The sequence below is a fragment of the Amblyomma americanum genome, chromosome 1 (assembly GCF_052857255.1).
Source record: "Amblyomma americanum isolate KBUSLIRL-KWMA chromosome 1, ASM5285725v1, whole genome shotgun sequence".
In the NCBI taxonomy this organism is placed as follows: domain Eukaryota; kingdom Metazoa; phylum Arthropoda; class Arachnida; order Ixodida; family Ixodidae; genus Amblyomma; species Amblyomma americanum.
The window spans coordinates 96,119,027-96,144,657 of NC_135497.1; the positions used below are offsets into that span (position 1 = coordinate 96,119,027).

Sequence of the window (25,631 nt, forward strand, 5' to 3'; positions counted from 1 at the left end):
TTTTGATAACAATAGAATAATCTTAACTAAATTTTATTTGTACAACTTTTAAATTTGTGGGCATAGACAAGGGTTTGAGTGAGATCAGTCATATTCGCTAGTGCGAAGATGCGTCTTTGCTTTTTTTCTTCAGGTTTCAGGTACTGTGCTTGCTTTTCGCAGTGCTGTTACGTGTGGTATACTCCAGATTTTGAAATTAGAACGTAACTGCCACTATGCCTCCCAAGAAGAAAGCACCTGAGCCAAGTAAAAAGACTGAAATGAAGAAAAAAGAGAAAGTAATTGAGGTAAGCCAGTGTTGAGGCTTGTACACATGTCTGTACCAGGGGCAGCTGGTTTTCCGGAACTTTAGCGCGTTGATCCAATAAATTGCTGCAAGAAGCGAAATATACGCGGCACTTTGTTTTCTTACATTTACTGGCACTATTATTTCGAAAACATTCTATTTTACTGTGCTTTGATTTGTGACAAGTTGTGCGAATTCTGTGCTCATGGTTACGCATGGTGTTAGTCGTGAACTCGTTGCTCATACCAAATACAGACATTTTTTCGAAAGGTATATTTACAGACTGGTATTTTACAAAAGCAGACCTGAGAAGAAGCTCAGATTTGTACTCGAAGCCGGGTCCTTTAGTGCTTTTCGGTATATATCGCACTGACTTGACGCGTGGTGGACGATGGAGATGAAGTGAAGCAGTTATTCAATCACACATTACTTGACAACCGCGTGATAATTGTGCGTACTGTAATGTATTCACGCACTGTAGTGCCAGCATATAGAGGTCGGTGCGTGTGGCAAGGTCAATTATATGTATTTGTGAAAGCTCCAGGATTGCGCCATCAAGGGACATGCGCTCGAACACATTTTTGTGCCTTACGTTGAAGCCTTGGAACGTTCGGTTACTTCCAGAATTCAGTTCTCTTTAAGTACATAGCGTGTTATTGAGGTTCGCCGAATCGATCTTCTGCGTTTAAGTTGGCTCATCGCCCAGCAAGTACAGCGCAGATAGTTTGTGTCCCCTGCTTGTAACGTTTTACATTCCGATTCAAGAAATTCAAAAGTGCGAAAATTGATCTGATGGTATTTTGAGAAATGAAGCTTACGGATACCGCTCCCCCCTCTTTTTTTTTTCTTTTTGAGAGTACATTTCATTTATTCCACGCACTGAAGCACATGAGGAGGCAAGAGGATAAAGCTAGAGTCACTAAATAAAAAGTCTATTTAGTGACTCTAGATAAAGCTGTCTAGAAAAAATCAAGGGAAAAAAATGAGCTGTGTGTTGCCATTTAAAAAGCTATCTTGTTGCTTTTTATTTACGCTACTCTTAAGAGCAGTGAAAATTGTGAACGACTAAAGATTTTACAATTGTGGTGCTACGTAACCAGACAGCATTCCTTCAAACCCTAGACTATACAAGACAGCAGGTAATGGATAATGTTCATGACTGAAGAAAAAGGAACGCCGACCAAAAGGTTGTTTAAAACGAAGACGTTTCGGCTTCCATACGGAAGCCTTGATCACTGGGCGGAAAGCCCAAAGCACAAAGCTTAAGTACGTCGCAGTAATCGCCCCAAGCATCTTGCGTATGTAGGCAGGAGATTGCCTGCGTTGTGGTTAAGGGTTTTGTCTGTAGTTTGGATTATCAGGGATTCCAGATATCGACGTGACAGCCAATTCTTTTCTCTTGCGGGCTTCCTTTTTCTTCAGTCATGAATCTTCTACCCAACCAGACGAGTTTTCGTCAGACTTTAGATTTCATTAATGGATAATGTGTGTGCATGTTTTGCTTGAAAAAAATTTCTACAGGGAATCCGTATCTAAATATTGGGAGAAGCAATGCCATGCTGTGTAAATGTAATCTAGAGCGTTAAATTAATGTGTTTTGCATGACATATTACTGCTGTGACACTAACATCTAGATTTAATAATTCATAGTAGGTACAGGGCAGAGAAGGCAGAATTCTTCACAGCACAAAGTGAACAAGGGGTAGGCCACTAGCCAACATTTTGAGAGAAGCTATGGTGGGACTTGGAGATGTAAAAATAAAATGTAAGGTCCTTACCTACGCCACTAGGTACGATGGGCTAACATTTTGACAAGGGACGTGTCTTCGCCTAGGCTCAAATGAAGAAGGCGAGTCCTGTTGTCAAAACCTTGGCTAGGAAGCTGAGGCCTTCCTCTTGCCACTTATTCATTTTGTGCTGTCTAGCTATAACAATGTATAATGCATTCAGAAAGAACACCTAGATAAAGGAAATCTCTCAGTGCTTAAAGGACTATTAACACGTAATTTTGGTGGCATGTTGACTTCTTTACAATGATGCAGAAGACACTACTACGCATGAATCACCATTTGATATTCACCTGCTACCGCTAAATAATATATAATCGCATTTTTTCTGTCATGCTGCTTCGGTTTCGGTTATAGCAGCCGAACGATGGCTGTGATGTCAAACAGTGGTTTTATGTCGCATGAGGCATTAAAAAAAAGTTCAATATAGTCGCTGCTTCATCGTTTTAATTCACTACAGTGCTGAAGCCAGCCTTCCTCATCAGCCGGAATGACAACGAATGTGGAAGCAGTAATTATATTGCTTTTTTTTTTCACGTCTCACGTGACCTGTAAGCGCACGTTGATGTCACAGCCCTTATTCTGCTGTTGAAACCGAAACAGATTGAGAAAGAAATGCAATTATAAATTGTTTAGCAGTCGTAGAAGAATACCAGGTGGTAATCCATGTATAATAATGCTTTACGCATCATTACAAACGAGAAAATACGCACCCAAAAGTTGCGTATCTATACTCCTTTAAAAGGACATCGAGGACAAATTGAAGTTTGCCTGTATTGATACAATACTGCATCCTAATGACAATGACACTACTTACACTGAAAACGAAGCTTTTGTAAGCTAGAAAAGGCAGAAAAATTAAGTGCAGTTGTCGCCACCACTGGCTGATTTTGCAAGTGAACTGCGATGCGTTGACACAGTTTTTGGTGTGGATCCCAGACGCTAGACTACATACACTTCATGTCGTTCACTTCAGAATGAAGATCACGGAGTCGTTTCGGTGTAGACATCACAGGTTTGAATCGAGTGATAGGAAAGGATGTAGTCTCCTCACCAATAAATGCTTCTTTTGCTGCCAGACAAACATGAGTACAGTCAGAAAGGGTCATAGAAGTGACTTTTGCCAAAAACGAAAACTGTTTGGCGTTGTCCTCGGTGTCTCTTTAGTAATTAGGTTTTACTGCTGCATATAAATGAAGCCAGCAGTCACCAAAACCAACTGCTGCAGTAAGTTGTGGTTGATTTTAATATTGAATTCCGTTTGAAAAAAATCACTAGTGTACTGTGATATCAACTGCCGTTTTACATTGCCTGGAGAAAGGCTGTGTTAAGAAAATCATCTGCCTTAATTTGAGTAGGGGGTGTTGGTGTCAGACAAGCCTTTGTTTATATATTGCTGACAAAGGCCTTATGTAAATTTCATCATATACATTGTTTGCTGAAGGCAGAGTGGGGCTGTATGAGGTAAAGCGAAAAGAAAAATTGCATCAAGGCTTACAGCTTGCATTAGCTGCATGAGCCTCACTGGTGAAGAAAAACATGCAAAATTGTTAAAAAGAGCAATTATTCATGCAGGGTAACTAAGAATCTGAAATTTTTTTTTTTGTGTGTTTTCTTTCAGGACAAAACTTTTGGCCTCAAAAACAAGAAAGGAGCAAAAACTCAGAAGTTTATTCAACAGGTCCAGCACCAAGTGAAGTTTGGCAACCAGCCTGCTAAAAAGGTACTTTGCACGAAACACAATGCGCGAAAAAAATTGCCAAAATTCAGTAATGTACATAACTCTCTTTTATAGTCAACTTTCGTGCTGTTATTGAGATAGCCAAGAAGTTCTTGCTGTGAAGGCTTGTTTTTTCATAGGCCATATGGGATGTCCTCATTTTCTACATTCATCTTTGTCAGTGGAACTTTTACTTCTTTTACACAACTTATCTTACAATGGGTGGAATGTATATTATCAGTTTGTCTCAGGCCATCTGATAGATGTTAATGTGCGGTTTGTTTTCTTTATTTAGAACTGCACATTAATGGATTGTGGGATTGTATTTGCCAAGTCAAGCACATACTGTGCTGTCTTGCCTGTAAATGGTTTAGACAAGCAGGAAGGGCTTATAATGTGCATAAATAGCTCTCTGCATGCCTTAACAACTTCACATACAACCATTGGCAAAAGTTTGTAGCCCTGGGTGTCTGTCACACGGCATACCTCATAGGCTGGTACTTCTTTTCACCAAAGGATCGAAAGCTCAAAGGAGTAGTGATACAGCTTCACAGTGTAGTCCAAAGGCGAAACAGTCATTGAGGCTTAGCACTTGCTGCTGTGCATGTGGTGGCTGAAGTGAGTTTTAAAATTAAGTGGGGTATTCTGTTCATTTGTTGAGCTCAAACATTTTTTTTTATTCTTATTGCTTCCTTAAAAGAATTACAACAGCTACTCTTTTTTCAGCAGCAGCAGGTTTTGTGTATTGCCTTGGGCCACCAGGGGCACCCGGTGCTGCTGCAACAACTTTATTGTCTTCAAATCTGAGCATAAAATATAAGTACCCATCCAGAAAGCAAAACCAGACAGACCTTTTGTATATTTATAAGATGTTTTCAAGCATTGTTAGCTACATAGATTTTTTCTTTGCTTTTACTTTTTGACATTTTATGGCACTGCAATTGCATGTTCTCAAAGGCCACGCCTTTGGGCTCGAAAGGTCTCAGACGGGCGCCTTCGCCTCCAAGGTCCTTAGCGGAAAAGGCACTGCATTTGTGCTGTGTAGCTGCACTCCTTACACCTTTGGATATAAGGACCTGATTCTCAAAGGCTTTTGCGGTGCCTGTTTGACAGGGATATAAGCCGTGTAATGGGGTTTCTGCAGCATCCGTGGAAGTCCTACCTGTTGGAGGGGGTAGGACCAAAAATCCTCATACCTTCAGTAGGTTATGATGACTAAGGATGCATTACAAGCCACACAGTGTGGCTCAGAAGCAGACTTCCCTGGGCTACAAACTTTTGACAAAGGAGGTGCATCAGCTTTCAAAATGATTTTTATTTTATTGGAAAAAGGAAGTGGTAGTGCGGAAATATTTGAGACCTCTTACTTCCTCCAGGTGGAAGCACAAGTTAAAAACGAAAAGAAGAAAACTGAAGCAGAGGACCTAAACCAGCTCCTTTTCAGGCCCGTTCAAAAAGTAGAGAAAGGTATGCTGCCATTTCTTCCAGACGGCAGTGGTTGTTTGATTACTTGATATGAGCTGTATATTTGAACACTAGTACCTGCTTAATTGTGCATACTTGATATAATTCCTTTTCTACTTTTGGAATTGTAGGCCATAAAACTGAAAAAAAAAGGGGGGGGGGGGACCTAAATGAAGACAAAAAGGCATGTTGAATATGATAATATGATTTCATTTTGTATGACCAGAAAGTGCAGGAAGATTTTGGAAATTCATTTCTTAAGGAGTCATTGAAATGGAATTTAAAGGTTGTAATTGACTATGTTGTTAAATTGTAGCACTCTGGGCTTTTTTCTTTTGTTCTATTATGCATGTTTATCGAAGCTAAAACACTTCTACTTTGACCATTTTCCTTCTAGGAGCAGATCCAAAGTCGGTGCTATGTGCATTTTTCAAGCAAGGAACATGTGGGAAGGGTGATAAATGCAAGTTTTCTCATGATCTTTCTATTGAGAGGAAAGCAGAGAAAAGGGACATCTACACAGATGTTCGAGATCAAGGTATGTTGTTTATTGCTGTAGCCACCCATGACTTTCTTGTCTTATTTTTCTTTTTTATTTTCTTTTTTGCATGCAAACTATGGTTAGAACTGATCTACCTGTTGCCCTGCTGTCTTTAATCAAGTAATAGGATAGCAATTTTCGTGTGACCCCTGAGTAATGCTTTGATAGTCGAATTGTTGCAAAAATAACTTTCCCAGATGGTCAGATTACTTTATTGCAGATTTTGAATAAACAGAGTGAGTAAAGACAGGAAAAAAATCGGGAAAAAGATTATGGACAGTATTTTGGTTACAGGATTTCTTAGAAGTGCAAAAAGTAGGAAGAGCTATCGCTGGCAGTATTGAGAGATCGTGTGCTGCCATATCGCCATGTTACCAGCCATCTGAACAACTCTTAAACTCGTTGAACCGGGAAAGCAAAAATATCAATGTGTGAGTGTCGGCAAGAACTAAACAAAGGAGAGCACCTATAGCGATAGAAATCAACATCAGGAAACTCGGTAAACCTAGAGAGCAGTAATACTCCACTAATAAAGATAGAAATTAACATTAGCAGGCCTCGGCAAGTGAGTGCCAATAAAGATAAAAATCAACTTTCATTTGCGTCCTTTGTGATCACAGGGAGAAAGCTCATGGGGAGAAACCAAAACCATGAATGCCCGTTCTTGTAAATCATCCCCGTAAATAGCACTGCACGTTGAAAATCAGTTCTCTTTTCCTCTGCAAGAGGGTATCATAAATAATTTTCAAACACTTAAGTCCTAGAAGGTGTCAGCACCTCCCCATGAGCATGCACTTTCAGTACAACACGAAAGTTCAAACGGAGTGTCGGCACCGTTCCCGTACGGCAAAAACTGTTTGAAATGGAAATCTAGCACTGTACATGTATGGCAAAAACCATCTAATGGTTAATGGGAGTGCCCACTAGGCACATTAAAAGGAAGCAATAAGCTTTGACAGCCAGTTTGTTTTTTAATGTTGAGTGCAGGATGTTTTAATTGATGCCCAAGCTGTGATCATTACAAGAAATTTTATGCTAAAGAAAGGTTCAAGGTAGTATGAAATAATTTTCAGACACGATGGACAACTGGGATGAAGCCAAGCTTGCTGAAGTTGTGGAAAAGAAGCATGGAGAAGCTGAAAGGCGAATGCCGAAAACCGACATTGTATGTGGCTTTCTCATGTTTGTAGCTTGTGCCTTGTGTCTGCAGTTGGCTGTTGATGCTCAAGCAGTTTTATTGCCTTTCTTGGTGATTTAGTCAGTAACGAAGTACGAGATGAAGCGTTGACCTGTGAACACTGTACTACTAAAGGTGTTTGGAGGTATTTACATTTTTTATTCAAAATAACGATAAAGAGTTTAGAAGGTTGTGTCGTTGTTCTGACACCTTTGTGAAAACAGAGCTTGGGCAATTGGGGAATTCTTTTTAGGGCTCCAACCCTTCTCAAATCCAAAATTTTGCTGTACTGTGATGGTCTTTAGGCATTGTCCAAAATATGCTCTTCCACAAAATTTTTTCAAGGACTCATTAATAGCCGAGATACAGCCATTGCAGTTGAGCAGTGTCACTGCGCTTCTCTCAGCCATGCCCTCTTCAAGATAGTGTCCGTTATGTGCCATACAGCTAGCCTCTGCAAGTGAGTTTTCTCTCTCTGTCCTTTTGAGGGAAGCACAAAGCTATATCCACAGTCTGTGCCGTTTGCCTTATCTGCACGTTGGTAGGTGTGCACTGCCACTAGATCACAGTACTGCATTGCACATTGTGCTCAGCTTAAACATGGTTATCACAGTAGGCCCGCATAGCACAGTAACATGTGAGCAGCGGATTCAGAATGTCACCATGCTTGCATTCATGGGAGGGACTGCGAATGGGCAACTGCACAATAAAGTTATGACACAAAAATGACAGTACGAAACGAAGTGGATGTACAACATGATACACAGGCCTAAAAGAAACCCAGAGGGGCTAAAAAGTAAAGTTCAAGTGCTTGCTTCTTCACGTAAAATGAACAGCACAGGCAACCAGGTACATAACCTGTCAGTCGAGATGATCAACCAGTGAAATTTTGTATGCATTAACACAACAAATATATACCCATTTTGTCTCTGCTGAAAGAAAGGAGACTGCCTGTGCTGAGGGCTGTGCCTCGTTATGTCTAAACTTGGCCAAGAAACTTTGTGTGGGATTAAATCGTTGTAATGTTATAGGCCATTTCAAGGTGCTCTAGCAGTGCAGCCAAAGCCATGGTCTGCATCAGACGATTAGGGAAATGAGTATTCAAGTGCACAGTGACCGTCTGCGGCATTGTCAGTGCACACCAAGCAGAGAGTGCAATAATCCTGCAGCATTAATGGTCAGGGTTGTTATGAGAAACTTTTTCATTAGAAGACTGCAGGAATATATGTGCTTTCTTCAACGTGTAAGGGGGACACTGAGGACAACTCCATGCAGTGTTAGTTCTTGGTAAAATTGATTATTGTACAGCCTGTATTGGATGTGATATACGGGGTGTTACAGGAATAAAGGGCACTGTTGTCAAGAGTAATAACCGACTCAAGTATGTGGTGGTAAATGTGGCAAAGTGGTAGAAACAACAGAAGTGTGGTAATTCTTTTGTGCGCTGCTGTGCCTGTAGTTATGTACTAACACACCCAATTTGCCACATTAATCAAGTTTATTTTTGTTATCTACAACATCACATTTTGGTGTCTCATGTCACAGATCTGCAAGCACTTCTTGGATGCTTTAGAGCAGAACAAGTATGGTTGGTTCTGGGAATGCCCAAATGGAGGGCAGAAGTGCCACTACCGCCATGCAGTACCCCCCGGTTTTGTGCTGAAGAAGAATAAGAAAAATGCTGATGAAATTAAAACTGGTGAAGATACATTGACTATAGAAGACCTAATTGAAACAGAGGTAAGCGTTGTTTTGTTTCATTGATGTGAGATTGCCTAATGAAATATTAGCTGTCAAAATTAAGGAAATAAGGGCCTCATTAAGCAAATGAACTGAATTGGCCAGAAATCGGCATTGTGTTGTCCATAGTCTTGACAGCATCATGCTTTGCAGCCATTGTGTAAGACTGCACATATGTGTTACTTAGTTTCGTTGCTGTTTGGGGATGTTGAATAAAATAGGAGCTCTGTCACTTGCTCTGCAGAAACAAAAAATAGCAGAGGCATTATGAAGGCTCTTGATGGGGTTGTCTCTAAGCAGACAGCATTATTGAACAAGATAGCTCAGTTCAGTCCTAAGCTGTTGCAGTTTAACAAAATGTCTGAAGAAATCAAGATGAATAATAAAGATCGACAACTGCTCGATGATATCAGTCCAAACCCAGATTTGTAATGCCCAGAGCCTGGCAGGTCAAGGTAGAGCTCATTATCTAAGCTTGTGTGTTCTAACCAGTATTGGCGGTAACGCGTTACTTTTTTCGGTAACTTAGTGACATACTCGTTACCGTTTCGGAATTTTAACGGGTAACGTACTTCCTTTAACATTTTTCGGTAACATGAGGTGCCACGTTACCAGTTGATTTTATTCCAATTGTCCCCCCCCCCCCTTTTTTTAGAGAAAGAAAGCACAGAACACCTAAATTGATGTTGCAAATGAACAAAATGTACAGGTGCTCTCGACGACCCTTGCGGCGGCTCGCATGCATGCCAGAAAACACCTGCCCTTGACGACACACCCAACTAAAAGAAAAAGAATACCCATAAAGTACGAAACTCATGCACGAGCACGCATTCACACACTTGCCTCCACCTACCTTCTCTTTGCAAACCACTCACACAACTCTAGAGTGGAAGCCTGCCGAGCATTTTGGAACATCACATTTTTCAGAATTACTGTAAATTTGTTGAGAGTTCTGCGATGTTTTCTTTGTGAATTTAGAATTGGTGATGAAGTGTCATTTTGTGTTTGTAATGTCACATTCAGAAAATGGCTTCACCATGTGCCACAGAGTTATAAGTAGGATACAACTTAAAAAAACAGCAGTTCATAACACTGGGCCGCCGTCCGCTGTGTCCTGTATTACTCCGCTAGCCAAACTGCTATATCAAACAATTCACGTATCAAAATTCTAAAGCTTATAATTATTTTTTTGTTATATGCTTCTTGTTTAGGTAACGAGAAACGTTTAAGCAGCGGACTACTTTTTTGTCGTGGAGGAATTCTGTGTGCGGCGTCTGAATGTAGGCGGAGCTTCACTGCAGACTTAAAGGTGCGCTAAACAGGAATCTGAACTTGTCTTTTTACCGCGGGAACTCGATCTACACATTCTGGGCATTCTTAGAAACTTCAAATTATTGCCCTGCGCGGCTGACTTCTCTAATTTAAATTGGATTAAACGTCCCGGCTCCGGTCTTTCTTTTTTACTCAACGCTGAAGGTAGGAGCAGTCAACCAGTGCGTGGAGTGCCTTTCAGCCAGTCCCGTGGTGGCTTTGCTTTTATTTTGTTTTTTTAGGTTTCTGTGAATAAATAGCTTCAGTCGCAGACAACATAGCCGTAAATTAGGCCCACGGAAATAAATATACGCGTGGACTCTGCTTTACATATCACTTCGCCAATGGCAGAGCGGCAAGCTGCCACGAGACTGGATGAAAGGCACTCCCCGCGTTGGCTGACTCCTCCTACTTTCAGCGTTGAGTTCAAAAAAGAGTGGGAGCCGGGACGTTTGATCCAATTTCAATTAGGGAAATCGGTCGCTCAGGACAATAATTCGAAGTTTCTAAGAATGCCCGGAGCGTGTAGATCGAGTTCCCGCGGTAAAAAGACGAGTTCAGATTCCTCTTTAGTGCACCTTTAAGTTGTATCCGACTCCTTTAGGCCACTCTAACATTGCTAAGCGCGTGCACGTTTGTGCAAAGTATTTTCGTTAAATCAGGATTTCGGCTAAAATCGTTTCTTGGGCTAGAAGTTTTATGTGAAATATGAGCTTTATAAAAATGTTATCGTGAGTTCTTGTAGCGAAGACGCACTGAATAAAATTTATGGCCATGGAGTAACGGCAAAGTAACGTGCGGTATTCCTTTTCGGTAACGGCTGACTCCTCCTACTTTCAGCGTTGAGTTCAAAAAAGAGTGGGAGCTGGGACGTTTGATCCGGGACGTTAGATGCATTAACTTTTTTGTAGCTAACGTAGGGCGGTAACGCATTTCTTTTTTTTTTTAGCATAACGAGTAACGTGTTTATAGTTACTTTTTTTTGGTAACGCCTGCACTGGTTCTGACTCGGAAACACTAGTTATACAACTTTGCAGTACTGACCTCTAGATAACCATTCAGCCCAAGGACATCAAACACGCACACGAGCTTGGTTTATTCAAACCAAACAAAATCAGTCCCATAATTGTAAAATTTCCTCATTTTGAATTAAAATAATGTTCTTTCATGTGGTAACAAACTAAAGGTTCTCTCTATGCTTTCTTGCAGAATCACTTGCACAGTGTCTGAATTGCACGTAACATTTATAATTCAGTGTGAGGCATGGTGGCAGCCTCATACTGAGATAAGACACAAGAACACAGTCACGCAGAACAGCTACTGGCAGTCGTGGACATTTGTGGACACTAAAGCAATTTTCCACATCACGAAGTTAATTGAACATGTCTTCTCATACCTAATGAAATGTCTGGCATTAACAGGCTGCTTAATTTCTTTCACTCTAACCAGTCTGGCTTTCTTGAAGGTTGGTCTTGCAACACCCAACTGGCACTCTTCATTGACATCTTAAGTGCCAGTCAATCAACACTTACCTAGTGATACCCATTGATAACATTTTCGAAGACTTAAGAAGGCTTTCCACAAAGGTCCTCGCTTATGGCTGTTCCTAAATTCTGTAGTTTTAACTGTAACAATTTTATTTGTGCTCAGTTTTGTAATTTCCTGATTAATAACTGACAGGTCGCATGTGCAGTAAAATATGAATGATATAAATCTCGCGGGGTCATGAAAATGTGTCACTCGAAATTCGTATTTTCAAAAACAAAAGAATTCTGCATGCTCAAGCACAAAAATGCTTTCACGCAAATTTACTTACGGTTGGAAATAATCCTAGAACTGGGTCGATATGTTTTCTCAGACGTCCTTAATATTTACCGAGCTCAACCCACAGGCGTGTGCATGTCTGGTTTGACTGGTGCAAGTGTGAATTGGATATGTACTGGTATCTGGCGATCACAGTGTTGGGGATGTGGAGGCAGCGTGGCAGTGCACAGTGTTCGCACATAAGTACCGTGTGAATTATGGTCACAGTGTTGCCGATTTACGGGCAGTGGTATTGGCAGTTTATAGTCATACATAGCGCACGCCACATCCTGATGCTGCCCCATCTTCACCTCCTCCCCTGTTTTTTGGCTATGCTGTTGTATCCCAAACCTGTTGTGGCCTCCTCACCAAGTTTCTGCCGGCAGTTGCGGCTTCCATGTTTATATCATCCGTAGTGATGCTGGATATGTTAAGAGCACCAGAAATTCAGCATATTGTACACAATGCACTTCGGCCGGGGAATTTTACGAAATCTTTCTGTCTTGCCAAATTTCATATCAGCTGTGAATGTATTGTTATGTACGGATACTGAACTGCTGTAAGAAGAAGGTCATATGAGAGCTGATGGCGACTGTGATGCTATGGTGGCCTCGTGCGTGAGCCACTTTTGTGGATCAGGCCACTGGCTTCAGACTTCCTGAATGCATTTCTCTGTAAATGCTTCTCTGTAACATTTTTGGTGGACATGTGAGGTACAGTAGAACCCCGCTGTTACGTTCCTCACTGCTGCGTTTTCCCGGCTGCTACGTCGTTTTCATCCGGTCCCGGCATAGCTTCCATAGGATCCAATGTATAAGGAACCCCGTTGTTACGTAGTAGCTGTAAAAACGTTCCCGCATGATACGTCGCAACTTAGCACCCCGAACACGCCTGGGCTGAAGTAGGCAATGCGCTGCAACCGCCATTTTGACTTTTGGCGAGTTTTGGCCGGGCTTGGCTATGGAACTGGCTGCAAGAAGCCGCACGCCAGTTCGAGAGGCCGCCACTAGGTGGCCATTCGTGAAAAGTGCTCTCACTTTTACGGTCGCCGCATGGTTGTTGAACGGGTCGACTCTTCTTCTATCATGCTATCGTCATTGTGCATTAAGCCTCGTGAACGTCGAACTTGTGCTTAGACGGCGTCGCGCAAGCGGAAGGCGCTTTCCCTTGAGGAAAAGCTGGACGCATTAAATGCAGTCGACAGGCAGCCAGCGCGGAAGAGAGTCGACATTGCCAAGGACTTTGGTCTCCCACCCTCGATGCTTAACAGCATCATCTCGAAGCGTGCCGAGATAGAGGGGAATGCCGCGCTCTTCGGCCTGAAAGCAAAGCAGGCTCGTGGCAAAAACGGCAAGCCACCATTCTGATTTCTTTAAGTCCTAAGCGCACTCTGTGGAAATAAATTGTCTATAATTGAAACTGCACATTTTGATTCATTTTCGGAGCTTTCCTCACTGTTGCGTTTTCCCGGCTGTTACGTTTTTTTTCCCCGGTCCGGTGAAAAACGTATGAACGGGGTTCCACTGTAGAACCTTATAACAGTAGCATTCAGATTCTAATGTATTCTGGTAATTGCTGTTCCCCTGGGTCCCTAGTTGTATCAGGAATGCCCCAAGGCACTGTCTTTGGGCCCCATTTTTCCTAATTTATTTGAACGACTCACCACCTGATGTTTGCTCTTATTCATTTACAGTTGTACTAGTTATTGCCCCATGACAAATAATACTGCCATCAGCACCATGTAGTCTGGCATTTAACAGGTACAACTATGGTGCAGAAAATGGCTGAAGTCACTGAATTTTAAAACACACTTTAAAACGCACTTTCATTTCATTGTCGTTCCTCATATTCAGCGCCAAAGTACTTCATGTCTGGTTCACAGGCATCTTTGGTCAATTCATATAGCGAACAGTGAGGCATTCATTCATCCTTACATCTAAACTGGTCATCTTGCATGTGGTATGTGCCAAAACTCAACATGCAGTTTGGCTAAATTCAGATGTAGTAAAAACTACCTTACTTGCATTTACATGTAAGTAATACCCCTGTCACACGGGCGCTTTCGATCCTCATTGAGTCAATGCTCATCGAACTCAATACAGATCGACGGTTGTCACACGGCCACTTTCAAGCGCAATTGAGTTCGATCCTGCTTGACTCGATGCCGATTCCTCAAGAGTACTTGAGGTTCCAAGCACAATTGAAAACAACCTCGCTCTCATGAAGCTATAAAAATAAACACAAGTTAACAAAACGAAACCACAATTGTTGTTGTTGTAATTGGTTAAAATGTAATACAGAACATTTTTTAGGTACTATGCCTGCTTATATTCAAACATTTGAAAATAATCTCTACACCACGCTCCAAGCTTTGCCGTCAGTGTAAACAATGATGGCGTCCTCCTGCTCGTCGGCGCGGAAACTGTGGAGCGAGCACGAGACAGCCGCTGTCATCGACTGCTGGCAGGACCACCTAAATGATTTGCGGTGCCAGAAGAGAAACACCGCAGTCCATGCAGAAATCGCGGAGGCGTTGCAGACCCTCGGGCTCCATCGCACAGCAGCAGAGGTGCGCCACAAGTTTATAAATCTGACGCAGATACGCAGATTTACCGATTTGGTTACGGATTTGGCTGCTGCTGCCCCCGACTGCACAGTGTTGCCGGACATCGCCATGTTATGACTGTCGGCGGAACATTTGGTGCCACCTAACACACATGAGGGAAACTTCTCAATGAGCATTGAAAATGACCGTGTAGCACCGGATGTCTCGAGCGTGCTCGAAAATCTTGATGCAGATTGAGCTCAATGAGGATCAAAAGTGCCCGTGTGACAGCGGTATAAATGTAATTTGGTGTTTCAGATGTAGTAAAAACCAGCCTCTGCTTCACGTTTTACTGCACGGCACCTTGTGGCCTACAGGGTCACGTAGCGCCAAGTGTTTGAGCATCTGAAAAGTATGAATCTGCATTCAGCTTGATTCTTGTCATCTGTGATTTGAATGCGTCTCACAGTGGCCACAGTAGTGCTGCTTCACGTGGACTCACAGCAGTCTTTTTGACCAAGTGGTATATAGGGCCTTTTTTTTTTTAATGTTGAGGATACAGGCTGTGGAGGGTCTGGCACTAAGTCATGGAAAAGCTACACTTCCTTTCTACTCATGATATTGAGGTCAAAAGATTCACAAATGGTTGTTTTCATAATTTCTTATAAATGTCCTTATTGATACCGCACATAACTACATAGAATCAAGCCTGATGTGGTGCAGAAATTTTGCAAAGATATATGTTGATGAGGCTGGTCACACTTGTCTCTTTACAAGTGTGTCACTGCAAACTCAGTGGTGTTGAGCCCTGTTTTTGTGAGTTTTGTGACTTCCTTCATTCGGTTCCTGTAGCACTCTGTTGTGCATTTCCCGTTTGCTATTTTGCCCCTTTTATGCCCCTACACTGTGCTGGCACTCCCTGGTTTCTCACTTGAATGGCTCTGTTGCAGAGAGCCAAGCTGGGTGGCAATCTGCCCCGCATCACCCTGGAGAGTTTCCTCGCATGGAAAAAGGCCAAGATCAGAGAAAAGCAGGCCAGTGAGCAGAAGGAGCGAGATCGCAAGCGAGATGAGTTCAAGGCTGGCCGTAGCATTGGCGTGGGTATCCTTAGCATGCCCATGGGCTTTTTATGTGTACACAGTTTATCTATGTGCACCTGCACTCAAAAAGTCTGGCAGGAAATATTAGCAAAAAAATTAAAATCATTGCTGTCTTTCCATGCATCCTGGAATAGATATTGCTCCCTAATTCTTATGATGCCAGTTACACAATGCACCATTAAACCCAAGGAATATGCCTTTGATGCTGAGAAATTAAATTTTTTTGACAGAGTCACCTTCAATAAACCTTTGACAGCAGGTGTGTGCTGGCAGACCTGGCCAAAACCTGTAGATTATATGTCAGAGCAGATTATATGTCAGAGATTATATGTCAGAATTAGTGGGATAGCAGTACTTGGTTTGAATTGGATCCAGGCATTTTGTGTGCAGAAATGATACGGGCTATCTGTTAGGGCCTGTTTTGTTGCCATTTACTGAATGCTCTGCTAAGTAAGCATAGACCACCTTGATGATTTAAATTTAAAGCTTGCAATGTATTTTTCAATATACTTTGTGCAGTGTTGTGTTAACCTATACAGTGTGCTGTTGATTGTTCATTCAATCTAGGATGCGTTCAGATCAACAATGCCAAGGCACTATAGCACAGTTAGGCACAGTACAGCAGAATCTCGCTGATACAAATCCCATGGAATCGCTAAAAATATGTGTATTACTTGAAATACACAGGTCATTCCAAGCCCAACGTCCCATACGTTGCGCTCGACCATCTCCAATTTGTTCAAAAAAATTCATGAACACTTATCGTAATGTGCATAATGAAAGCCTGAAATATTTTTGCCGAAAAAATTTATTCATGAGGTGAGGGCAGTTTGAATATTTAGGTGAGAAACCAGGCACTGTTAAATTATTAATAACAAGTTCAAAATTTTAGAAAACACATAAAAAAATTCTTCATTAAATTTGCACAGATTTTAACTTGCCATATAATTCGGAGCATGCAGCTTTACACGGCATAAATATTTTTAAAAAATCGAAAAAAAAAGTATGAAAATGTACCATTTTTGTCGTTTCTTGTTTTAAATATGTATCAACTTGCTCTCGGAAATTATGAAATAGCCGTATTGTTGCCCTAGATGTCTAGAATAAATGTTACAAGTGATGAAACTGTGTAAACCAAAGTAAAAAAAAATATTTCTTTAAGCGATAGATTAATCTAAGTATTATTATCCCACTGATTAGCACTACGCATTAAACAAAAATAAAAACATTCCCCTATGCACCTTGGTTTCGGTGACTGTTGGCTCCCTTCATAAGTTTTTATATATATATATATATATATAAACAAATGATGTTATCGGCGGCGGCAGGAGCTTGGCGCGCTGCTAAGGTCCGCGCTCTCCCCCCCCCTCCTTGCTTTCCCCCAACCCTTCTGGCTGGAGCTCTTCTCAAAAAATAAACAAGTGGTTACGTCTGCGGCAGGCAGTATCAAGGTCAGCGCTGCGGACAGCAGTGAAAACTGAGGAACTCGCTAGGCTGGAAAACAAAAAAAGTAAATTCTGGCCGACAAAAGTGGGGGGCGAGTTCATTACGCGAGTAAATACGGTAGTTCCGGGTTTCAGAGGCTGCGCGGAAAAGAGGGTAGGCAGCCACCACCGCGTTCGCCAACCCCTGCCCTCCCACACTGCCAGCCGCCTCGCCATGGCGCCTTATAGGCTTTGAAAACTAAACATTTTGACAGATTTGCCTGTCTGGTTGGGTTTGAAGACCTATAATAAACTGCACATCTCCAACCAAAATTTTAACTTTAACCCAGCGTTTCGAAGCCGACTCGGCTCCTTCATCAGGGGTGACTGAGGGCTTTACCCACTCTTCCGCGGTTTCATCTGGTTCCATCTTCTGTCCCGCAGCCTCTAAGTACGCGGAGATGCTTTCTTTTTTTTTTTTCTTTTTTTTGGCCACGTGTTGTGTGCCAATCCGCCCAGACGGGGCAACGCGTAGTTCGAATTATCCATAGCGGAACCAACTTGCTTTCGAATTAACGGGCTTTTTTATACACAGATCTGTATGGAGCTTGGCCGGACCATGTAGAGTAGTTCGAATTATCCGAAAATTCGAATTATAGAGGCTCTAATTAACGAGCTTTCACTGTAGTTACTTTTTGTAGTGTAAGCCATTGACAGATGCACTCTTCATTTTTTTAGCACATTGTTGATGGAGCTGCTACATCAATTTGAGCACTGTTTACTTGATTGTGCATCATACTTATGCAAATTTATGTGAAACATCAGTGTATAAAGTGAGCCTGGGTCTGGCTCAAATAGACCTGATTTTTGTATGGCTGTAAGTTATGCTGGCACTGGCAACTTTTAACACATATTGTGATGCTTCTGTTTTACATTTTATTATATCTATGTAAAGGTATCTGTGCACAGAGTCAGTGCATGCAGTTCGTAGCTGTGTATTTTATTTTCTGCAGTTGAGTGGCAGAGACATGTTTACGTTTCGCCCTGAGTTGGCAGAAGATGATGGACAGGATGAGGAAGATGAAGAAGCATATGATTTGTCTCGGTTTGAGGGTGAAGAAGATAGCACTGAGGTGAGAAAGACCATCTTCATTCCCTTTTTTTTTTTTTTTCTGCCTCTCTCTTTCTTTTCTTGGTGCATACATTTGGTGCATTTTCTTCGTGCAAGTTTATGCTTCAAGGAGCAAACACTTATTGCCACCCACAAGTCTGCTTTACATCGCAGTAGTACTCTCTGTATCTGTGCTGCACCTGGTAGCCTGTATATTTTAAAATTATAAAGACAGGTAGACAAAGACAGCGCTTGTCTTCATCGACCTGTCTTTCTATTGTCTGTAATAGGTATGAAAAAAATTTTGGGGGACACTTAAGGGGGACCCTGGTCGTTGAAAAACATTTTTATCATTGAAGTCACAATATTGAGAGAACATGTGTTTTTTTGTGCTGATTCTAAATATGTCATTTAATTTTAAGTAAAACAAGTCCTTGTGCAATTATGCAATATGTTATGCAAGTCTTTTGGAGAGAGAATGTAAGAAATTTTGCTGCAGGTAACTTGCTGAAATGCATGTCATTAGTTAGTCTTGACATCAAGGAATGCAATAAGGGTAAAATTATCATTCCACCTATCATAGAACTTCAGTTTTTGAAGTGGCCACGTCAGAAATGGAAAGAAAAATGGCAACTTAAAAACCCTATAACTCAACTTCTATGATAGGCAGGATGATAATTTTGCCCGAATTGCATTCCTCGATGTCAAGACAGACCAACGGCATGCATTCAATTTCAACAAGTTACCTGCAGCAAAATTTCGCTAATTCTTTCTCCAAAAGACTTTCATAACATATTGCATAAGTGCACAAGGACGTGTTTTACTTGAAATCAAATGGCATATTTAGAATCAGCACAAAAAAAATACATGTTCCCTGAAGATAGCATAACTGTGACTTCATTAATAAAAAATTTTTTTAAAGACCTTAAGTACAACGCGATAGCGTAATGATTCCCTTTAGTGGCCTGGGGTCCTCTTTGCATATATTATTTGATTCTTTATATTTTTAATTTACCATAAGACACACAATACATCCCTTTAACCAAGTCAAATGAACATTCCTTGGTGATCGAGGGGTAGTGCGCCCAGCTCACGACCCAAGAGGCAGCAGCTCAAGTCGCAGCTCGACCTTCTTTTTTTTTAAATTTCAGTGCAGTTGCTTTTCTTTCTTCAGAGGCACTTTGTAATGGTGGTGGAATGATGTCACTACCGTGTAGACCAATGAGGAGTTGTGTAGCGACATCATCACTGTTGTACTGTGTGGTCATTGTGGGGTGTTTTAATTACCTTCATGAGGTTGTGATGTCCTGACCCTCTTGACCAATCTAGATTTTCTCTACTCACCAGTGCCAATGCACAGCGGTTTCTCTGTTGAAAGGCACCTTTAGCACTATCGCGTTAAAAGATAAGTCAGGTTCAGGAAGTGGTTGCAGTGTAGTGCAATGTGACCTGTCCTGTCTTTGCAGAAAGTTCAAAGCTAATGCACTGATCACTTTGACAGACTCTTACACAAAAGTATATGTTAAAAGCAGTTGATTGTAATTTTAATTAATAACTTATAAAAAGGGCTTTGTGTGCGGGGAACGCATATCCAGACTCAGGCAACTGTTAAATTACATTTGGAGAGGTTTAGGAATATTTGCATTCATCATGGAGTAGCACATACATTTAGATAAGCCAGTCCGCATGAGCCTTATTATGACTTGTGTGCGGGACTGGGGAGACTCGACAAATGAGTACTTATGCCAGCATAATTTCATTGAAAACTACCTAATAAGACAGTTGATGACATCTCAGAACAGTAGAGCTGCAGATATACATCAACATACTTTCAATATGTTGCCTCAACCTTAGAGCAATCACAAAAAAATGTATTGAGTGGTGAAAATAAGTAGTTGAGTGGAGTGACTTTTCTATTCCTACAATCCTGCTAGGTAAAAAAAAAAAAAATTAACGCTTTTCAACTAAAGTACTGTGAAATTCGTGCTCGTTTCATACAGGGTTAGTATTTGATACTCACTATATTGATCGTGGTGGCAGTGGTGATCGATTGGTTATAATGATGGCTATATGCAAGCAAGTGGGGGTGAACCTATGGATAGAAGGGAACCGCCTGCATTAGGAGAATTTACCATCCAAATGTATAAAGGAGGCGGGGAAGAACCAGTAGAGATGAAATGAACTGGTGCAGAAGACAATGGCAAAAAGAGGTCATAGACATGCACTTATGGGCATGCATACAAGGAGGCAGCGGCCGCCCCAGTAGGTATGAGGGAGGGGGGGCTGCATATTTTGTCTCATAATCTTCCCTGCTGCCCAGAAAATGTGAATGTGTGCTACCATGGACTTTGTCCCTCCTTATGTACAATCCTGCGCACGCCTATGCACGCACTCACTCCAAAACCATATAAAAATGCCATTATAGCCCTTAAATTAGTTTAGGCAGCCTGAGAAAATGCACAAGGTAACGTCAAGTCACACCAAGTCATGCACACAGCAGTCCTGCCTTGCAGTAGGCATTAAACATTCGAGGTGTTTCAACGAAAACTGTTTAGTATTTTTTAAAAGCGGACTTATTGAGTTAAAGGAGCTTTTTCTTCATTACAATATTGTCACCCATGGCTGGCATCAGATGTCAGCTAGCACATGCTAACTAGCAAGCTGGTTAACTAAAATCTAATATTAAGTTAACTCTTTAACTGTAAAGGTCTGTGCCTCATTTATTTAGAGGTTTTTCTGGGAAAATAGGACATGACGTGTACATTGAAGGGTAATGAGAGTTTGTAGGCATGGCTGCGTTGTGCTGCTTAGCTGTGCGGTTTCAGTTTGCTGCATGTGCAGACCCCAAAATTTTTTGTGCTGCACTGCCAATGAGAACCACATTTTCGAAAAATCTAAAAACTGATGTGGATATTACTAATGATGATCTATATACATCTCCAAATAAATGAGGTACTTAACTAATAGTTCAAAAATTAACTAATAAGTACTTACCTAACCAGCTTGTTGGTTAACTCGTCTTAATTTTTTTCCTGATGTCTGCCACTGGTAATGATGCCATGTTGAAAAAATGCACCTTTGACTAAAAAAATTTTTTCTTAATTTACAAGTCTGATGAAACAGCATAATCTACCTTTGAATGCTGCATTTGGCTATGGTTCCTGCCTGTGTCATGAAAAATAAATCGAAGTACTCCACTGTCTCTGGTGATTCCAGATGAAGCAGTCGGTATTTCATGTTGCAAATGGCAGTGGTAGTGTCCATCACTAGGAAGATGAAACTCCTGCCATAAAGGCAACAAGGGTCACAAAGGCCCTTACTCTTGTAATTTATGTCACTATACTCCGTTTCATACATGGTGTGCAGCACTGCCAAAAAGCTAGTGCACCTCTTCGTGCTGGATACGTTTGCGTCTGAAAAGTAGTTTGTTAAATGTCGAGAGTACAGACAAGCATCTTTCATTGTGACAAAGCTCAAGTGCCATGACTGACAACGTTCCACACTTCATTTTACGCCTTACCGTGTTTTTGTCCTGCCCATCATCGATACCTCGAGAAATAGGAGCGAGATGCAGCAGAGTGATGCACGGATGGCACACCTATTTTCTCCGTCTCCATTTGCTCCCAAAAACTAGTTCTATCTTTAGTGAGAATTGACAGTTGAACTTGGGCTATGTTGATGGTCAACACAGTGACCATCAAATACTAACCCTGTGTGAAACCTTAGCACAAATTTCACAGTATCTTTTTTCACCAGTGGGTTCAGTAACTGAACACCTGACTGCCTTGTCCATGATTTGAAATGCCAAACATATCATTTTATACTGCTCCATGTTTTAGTCAAAACCCCCACGAAGGCTTCAAGAAGTAAAGTGATATGTGACAGAGTGATATGCTTTGTTATTTCCGAAGCTTCCACAGCATTGCATGCCAGGTGTGAAACAGAATTATAACACGACATTTAGTGTCTGCTCATTCACCTGTAGAAACTGGCATTAAGTGTTTCATCATTTGATGAATAAGTCAGTCAGCCAATTATTCCACAAAACTCTATTGGAGTACAGAACATCACAGCCACAGAAGTATAGAAGAGTCTCAAAGTAAGTATATGGTATTGTGAATTTAGTGTGTAATGCATACCCTGAAACTCTTATTCCTTTTTTGCTCATGGAGTTGCAGGAAGTGTCACTGATACATATTCTGGTTATGCTTCTGTTACTAGGTTGTAAGGGAGATAACCCTGGAAAACTTGATGGTAGAGTCTATGCAAGGTGAAGACTTGGAAGCTGCAGCTGCTGCACCAATAGGTATTGTTTCATACATTCCTACATCTCTTACTTGTTAGGTAAAGGCAACATATTGTCAGAAAGTCTTGTTGTGTTTGGTTTCCCAAATTCTTTATTACTTTCGACGGGTGGCCCTACCACTCTATTTTGCTATGCGAGATACAACCAGTGCGCTCTGGAACTAGTATGATCACTCGTGGCAGTTTCTGCAATTTTTGAGATTGTCGCCGCTGTTTTAGGCGCTTTATCTCAAAAGTTCTCTATCTTTAAATTGGGTGCGGCTGAAGGCAATGTGGCATTCTGATCCCAACCAGTGTCAAGGGCATGTGTTGCTACGTCACCGCCAAGCTCACTTCCTTTTAAGTGCACAATTTAACCCACAAGTTTTAAGTTTTGTGCAAGCCTGCCTGCGTCCCTTCTGGTCTGCCTGCCATCACCACTACATAACATCTGGTCGGTGTGCTGGACCATCAGCCATTTGTGCCCCTGAAGATAGAGCCTGCCCCTCAGTCAGCACTTCTAGATTTTTGTCGGCTCCATGAACTCTGGCATCCCCTATGAAGATGCCCAAGGATGGTTGGTGCATGTGAATGGGTGGCAACACTCAACTCATGGGCAACCCTGCAGAGCTGAGGAATATCTTCTTTTGCTTTAGATGGTGCAGTATGTACATGGTACAGAAAACGTGGAACCTTCTCTGGCAGCTTGGGAGAAGAAAAAACTCCTGGGCATGTTTAGCAGTATCATTCTTAAGGAGAAAGCCAAGCATCCGATTGAGAGGGCAATGATGTTAATGGAAGAAATGAAGCATCTCTTCTTGCGAGCCTACCACAACATGACTGAGGAAAAGAAAGTGAACTTGATTAACAGGGTCAATGAACAGCTTCTCACTGGCCTTGTAGGGAACCCACCAAAAAAATTTCTTGCTAAATTCGTCATAGATACATCCACAATTGAAAAAATCTTGGGTACCCAGGCTTGCAAACAGTGACCCAGCCTAGCGGCAGTTATCCGAGATATCGTCCAAGAACTGTGTTGGCTTTCACCATCATTATCGCAGATGCAAGTAGCGACGCTTATGGATATTGTGTGGGAGGTGTCTCGGTAGGCAATAGCTGCCCTGCACAAGAACTGGGAGCTATGACATATCTCGCTGCAGTATGAAGTGCACTCTTCCAAGCTTTGTCGACTTGAAAAAGCTTTAAAATTCAGGCTGCCCATTTATCGGAGCATAAGCAAGCATGCCGAGCCCACACTACAATTGTGTATCAAGCCTGGATAACCTCGTGTTCCTCTGAGGGTTAGGTTTGGTCAGTCTGGTGCCACTTGCTGCATCTGTGGTGCAGTACAACTAAGCATAGCTTCCAAGTCATTATTGCTTAAACCATGAAATTTTTCATAAGGTGCAGGCACATAGTAGCTGCTGCTTATGCTGTTGCGTACACCAGAAAGCATATCCACCATGTGCCACACCAGTAGCTCAGCCAGGTCCCAATCCAGCAGCCACATGTTGTTTTGAGTGGCGTGCTCAGTATTTTTAAAGTCTGCAGTCCTCATGACTCGAGCAAAGCGAGAGCGCCACGCGTGTTGCGTAATCTGCACGCCTGTGGGCAACTGATCTCGTGCGAAGCCATCGCTCCATCCTTTGGCGCGGTGTGGAACCTGCTGTAAACAGCAAGGGCGGCGGAAGGTAGGGGTCCTGGACGTCGCACTTTACTGCCCGAGCTACGCTGCGGATGGATGGATTGTTGTTTGGCTGTGACAAGACCTTGCAACTAATTTCAGCCGCTAGAATATGTACTGCACCGGTACTGCAAAGCATTTCATGCTTATGTCTACTCTCGACCACGAGACAGAGTGCATTTCTTTCTCCCCCCCACTCCCCACAGTCATGACTCAAGTGTGCTGTACTCTGTGGGCAGCACCATTAACCGACAAATGGTCCCTTGTACTGCTGTCACTGTTGAATCTTAGCAGCTATAGTCGGATACAGCCGAAGTCCGCAGTGAAGCTCCACCCACATTCGGGGTAGCCGAACTGCATTCGTCATTGACGAAAGAGTAGTGTGCTGTTAAAGGTTTTTGCTACCTAAACAAGAACCTAACCACCAGACCAACTGAAGTCCGACCGACCAAACAGATCCACACCATAAGAAAATTGTAAGCGCGTGAATTTTGCTGTCTTTGGCTTGTCTAACATTGAAAAGCTGACTTTGTTTACTGTTCTGTTTTGCCAGCATATATACAGCACCCTGTGGGCCACGGTCCACTGTTACCAACTGCTCGTTTCCTACTATAGTTAAGCCATTGCTTCTCTTTCTGTTGTTGCACTCCACCCACATTTCAGGATTACTTCATTGGCATTTATGAGAAAAATTGTCTTGCCTTTCAGGTGCATCTGTGTCTACTTCTGTTCCAATTGATGAGAAACTCTTTGAAGATGATGACTTGGAAGATCTTGAGGACCTCGAAGACGAGCTGGGGGACCTTGAAATTAAGTAAATTGATCTGTTGAACTGTCTGAAAGCTTGTTGCAATATTATTTTTGTGAATAAATAAGCGTGAATGAAACAAATGTAAAACAGAGCACTGTGTCATCTTTTTTCAACTGCTTGGTGTTCTCTGTAATGAAATGTAAATTAGATATAATGCACAGCATTCTCTTTTTCTAGAGTTGTATGCAGTATATACCTATCTACCAGGAAAGCTCAGTGACCTTTAGTCTTCAAGAGAAGGAAGAAAATTCCAGTAGAAAAGTGTCAGTCAGGGAGACGTAGTCTTTGCGCAGTTGTTCACTGCGTGTTCAAGATCCATTCAGTGCATTAAAATGAGAATATAAGAGCTTCGCAAGGAGTACTTCAGTAACATCCCATCCTCTGAGACAGTACCCCGATAAGCAGCTCAAGTTTAAGAAGCAGCTGCAGTGAATGCCTAAATGTTCGGCAAAGAAAATTTTACAGTAAAGTACTGACGTACTGGGAGCAGCTTGGGAGTATACATCTGCTGAAGTCGAAGAGCCACAACAGATCCACACCATAAGAAGAAAAAAAATATCGGCAGAAGAGTGCATTAAGCAGTCACTCCCAAACTGTGAACTGCAACTGGCCGACACCGCTCCGAAGGAAAGTAACTGACGCATGTTGCCACTGCTTATGGGGCAAGAACTTGGAAGCTAACAGAAAGGCTTGAAATAGAACAATACAGTGAACTGTGGAAAGGCAAATGACAGACTTAACGTTAGCGAAAGAAAATGGCATAGATTGGAGGAGAAACATTCTTGCTGAAAGAGAACAATAGAGACAGGACATATATTGCATGTAGCTAGAAATCTATGGTCT

At 41.9% G+C, this 25,631-nt stretch overlaps 1 protein-coding gene across 1 annotated transcript; it reads left to right on the forward strand.

Annotated features, from left to right (window-relative positions):
* Positions 1–111: 111 nt before the first annotated feature.
* LOC144113283 (zinc finger CCCH domain-containing protein 15) lies at positions 112–24,875 on the forward strand. Its single transcript, XM_077646271.1, has 10 exons — positions 112–287; positions 3,695–3,796; positions 5,170–5,260; positions 5,655–5,795; positions 6,872–6,963; positions 8,521–8,715; positions 15,325–15,471; positions 17,912–18,031; positions 22,231–22,315; positions 24,686–24,875. Exons 1-10 carry the CDS (start codon positions 216–218, stop codon positions 24,793–24,795), a joined length of 1,155 nt encoding a protein of 384 aa, XP_077502397.1. The 5' UTR covers positions 112–215; the 3' UTR covers positions 24,796–24,875.
* The last annotated feature ends 756 nt before the right edge of the window (positions 24,876–25,631 follow it).

Excerpts from the sequence above, each read along its gene's own strand:
- LOC144113283 (XM_077646271.1), top strand. The coding sequence starts at position 216 with ATGCCTCCCAAGAAGAAAGCACCTGAGCCAAGTAAAAAGACTGAAATG. Across the intron at positions 8,716-15,324 it reads AAGACCTAATTGAAACAGAG|AGAGCCAAGCTGGGTGGCAA; the intron begins GTAAGCGTTGTT and ends GCTCTGTTGCAG. Across the intron at positions 18,032-22,230 it reads GTGAAGAAGATAGCACTGAG|GTTGTAAGGGAGATAACCCT; the intron begins GTGAGAAAGACC and ends TTCTGTTACTAG.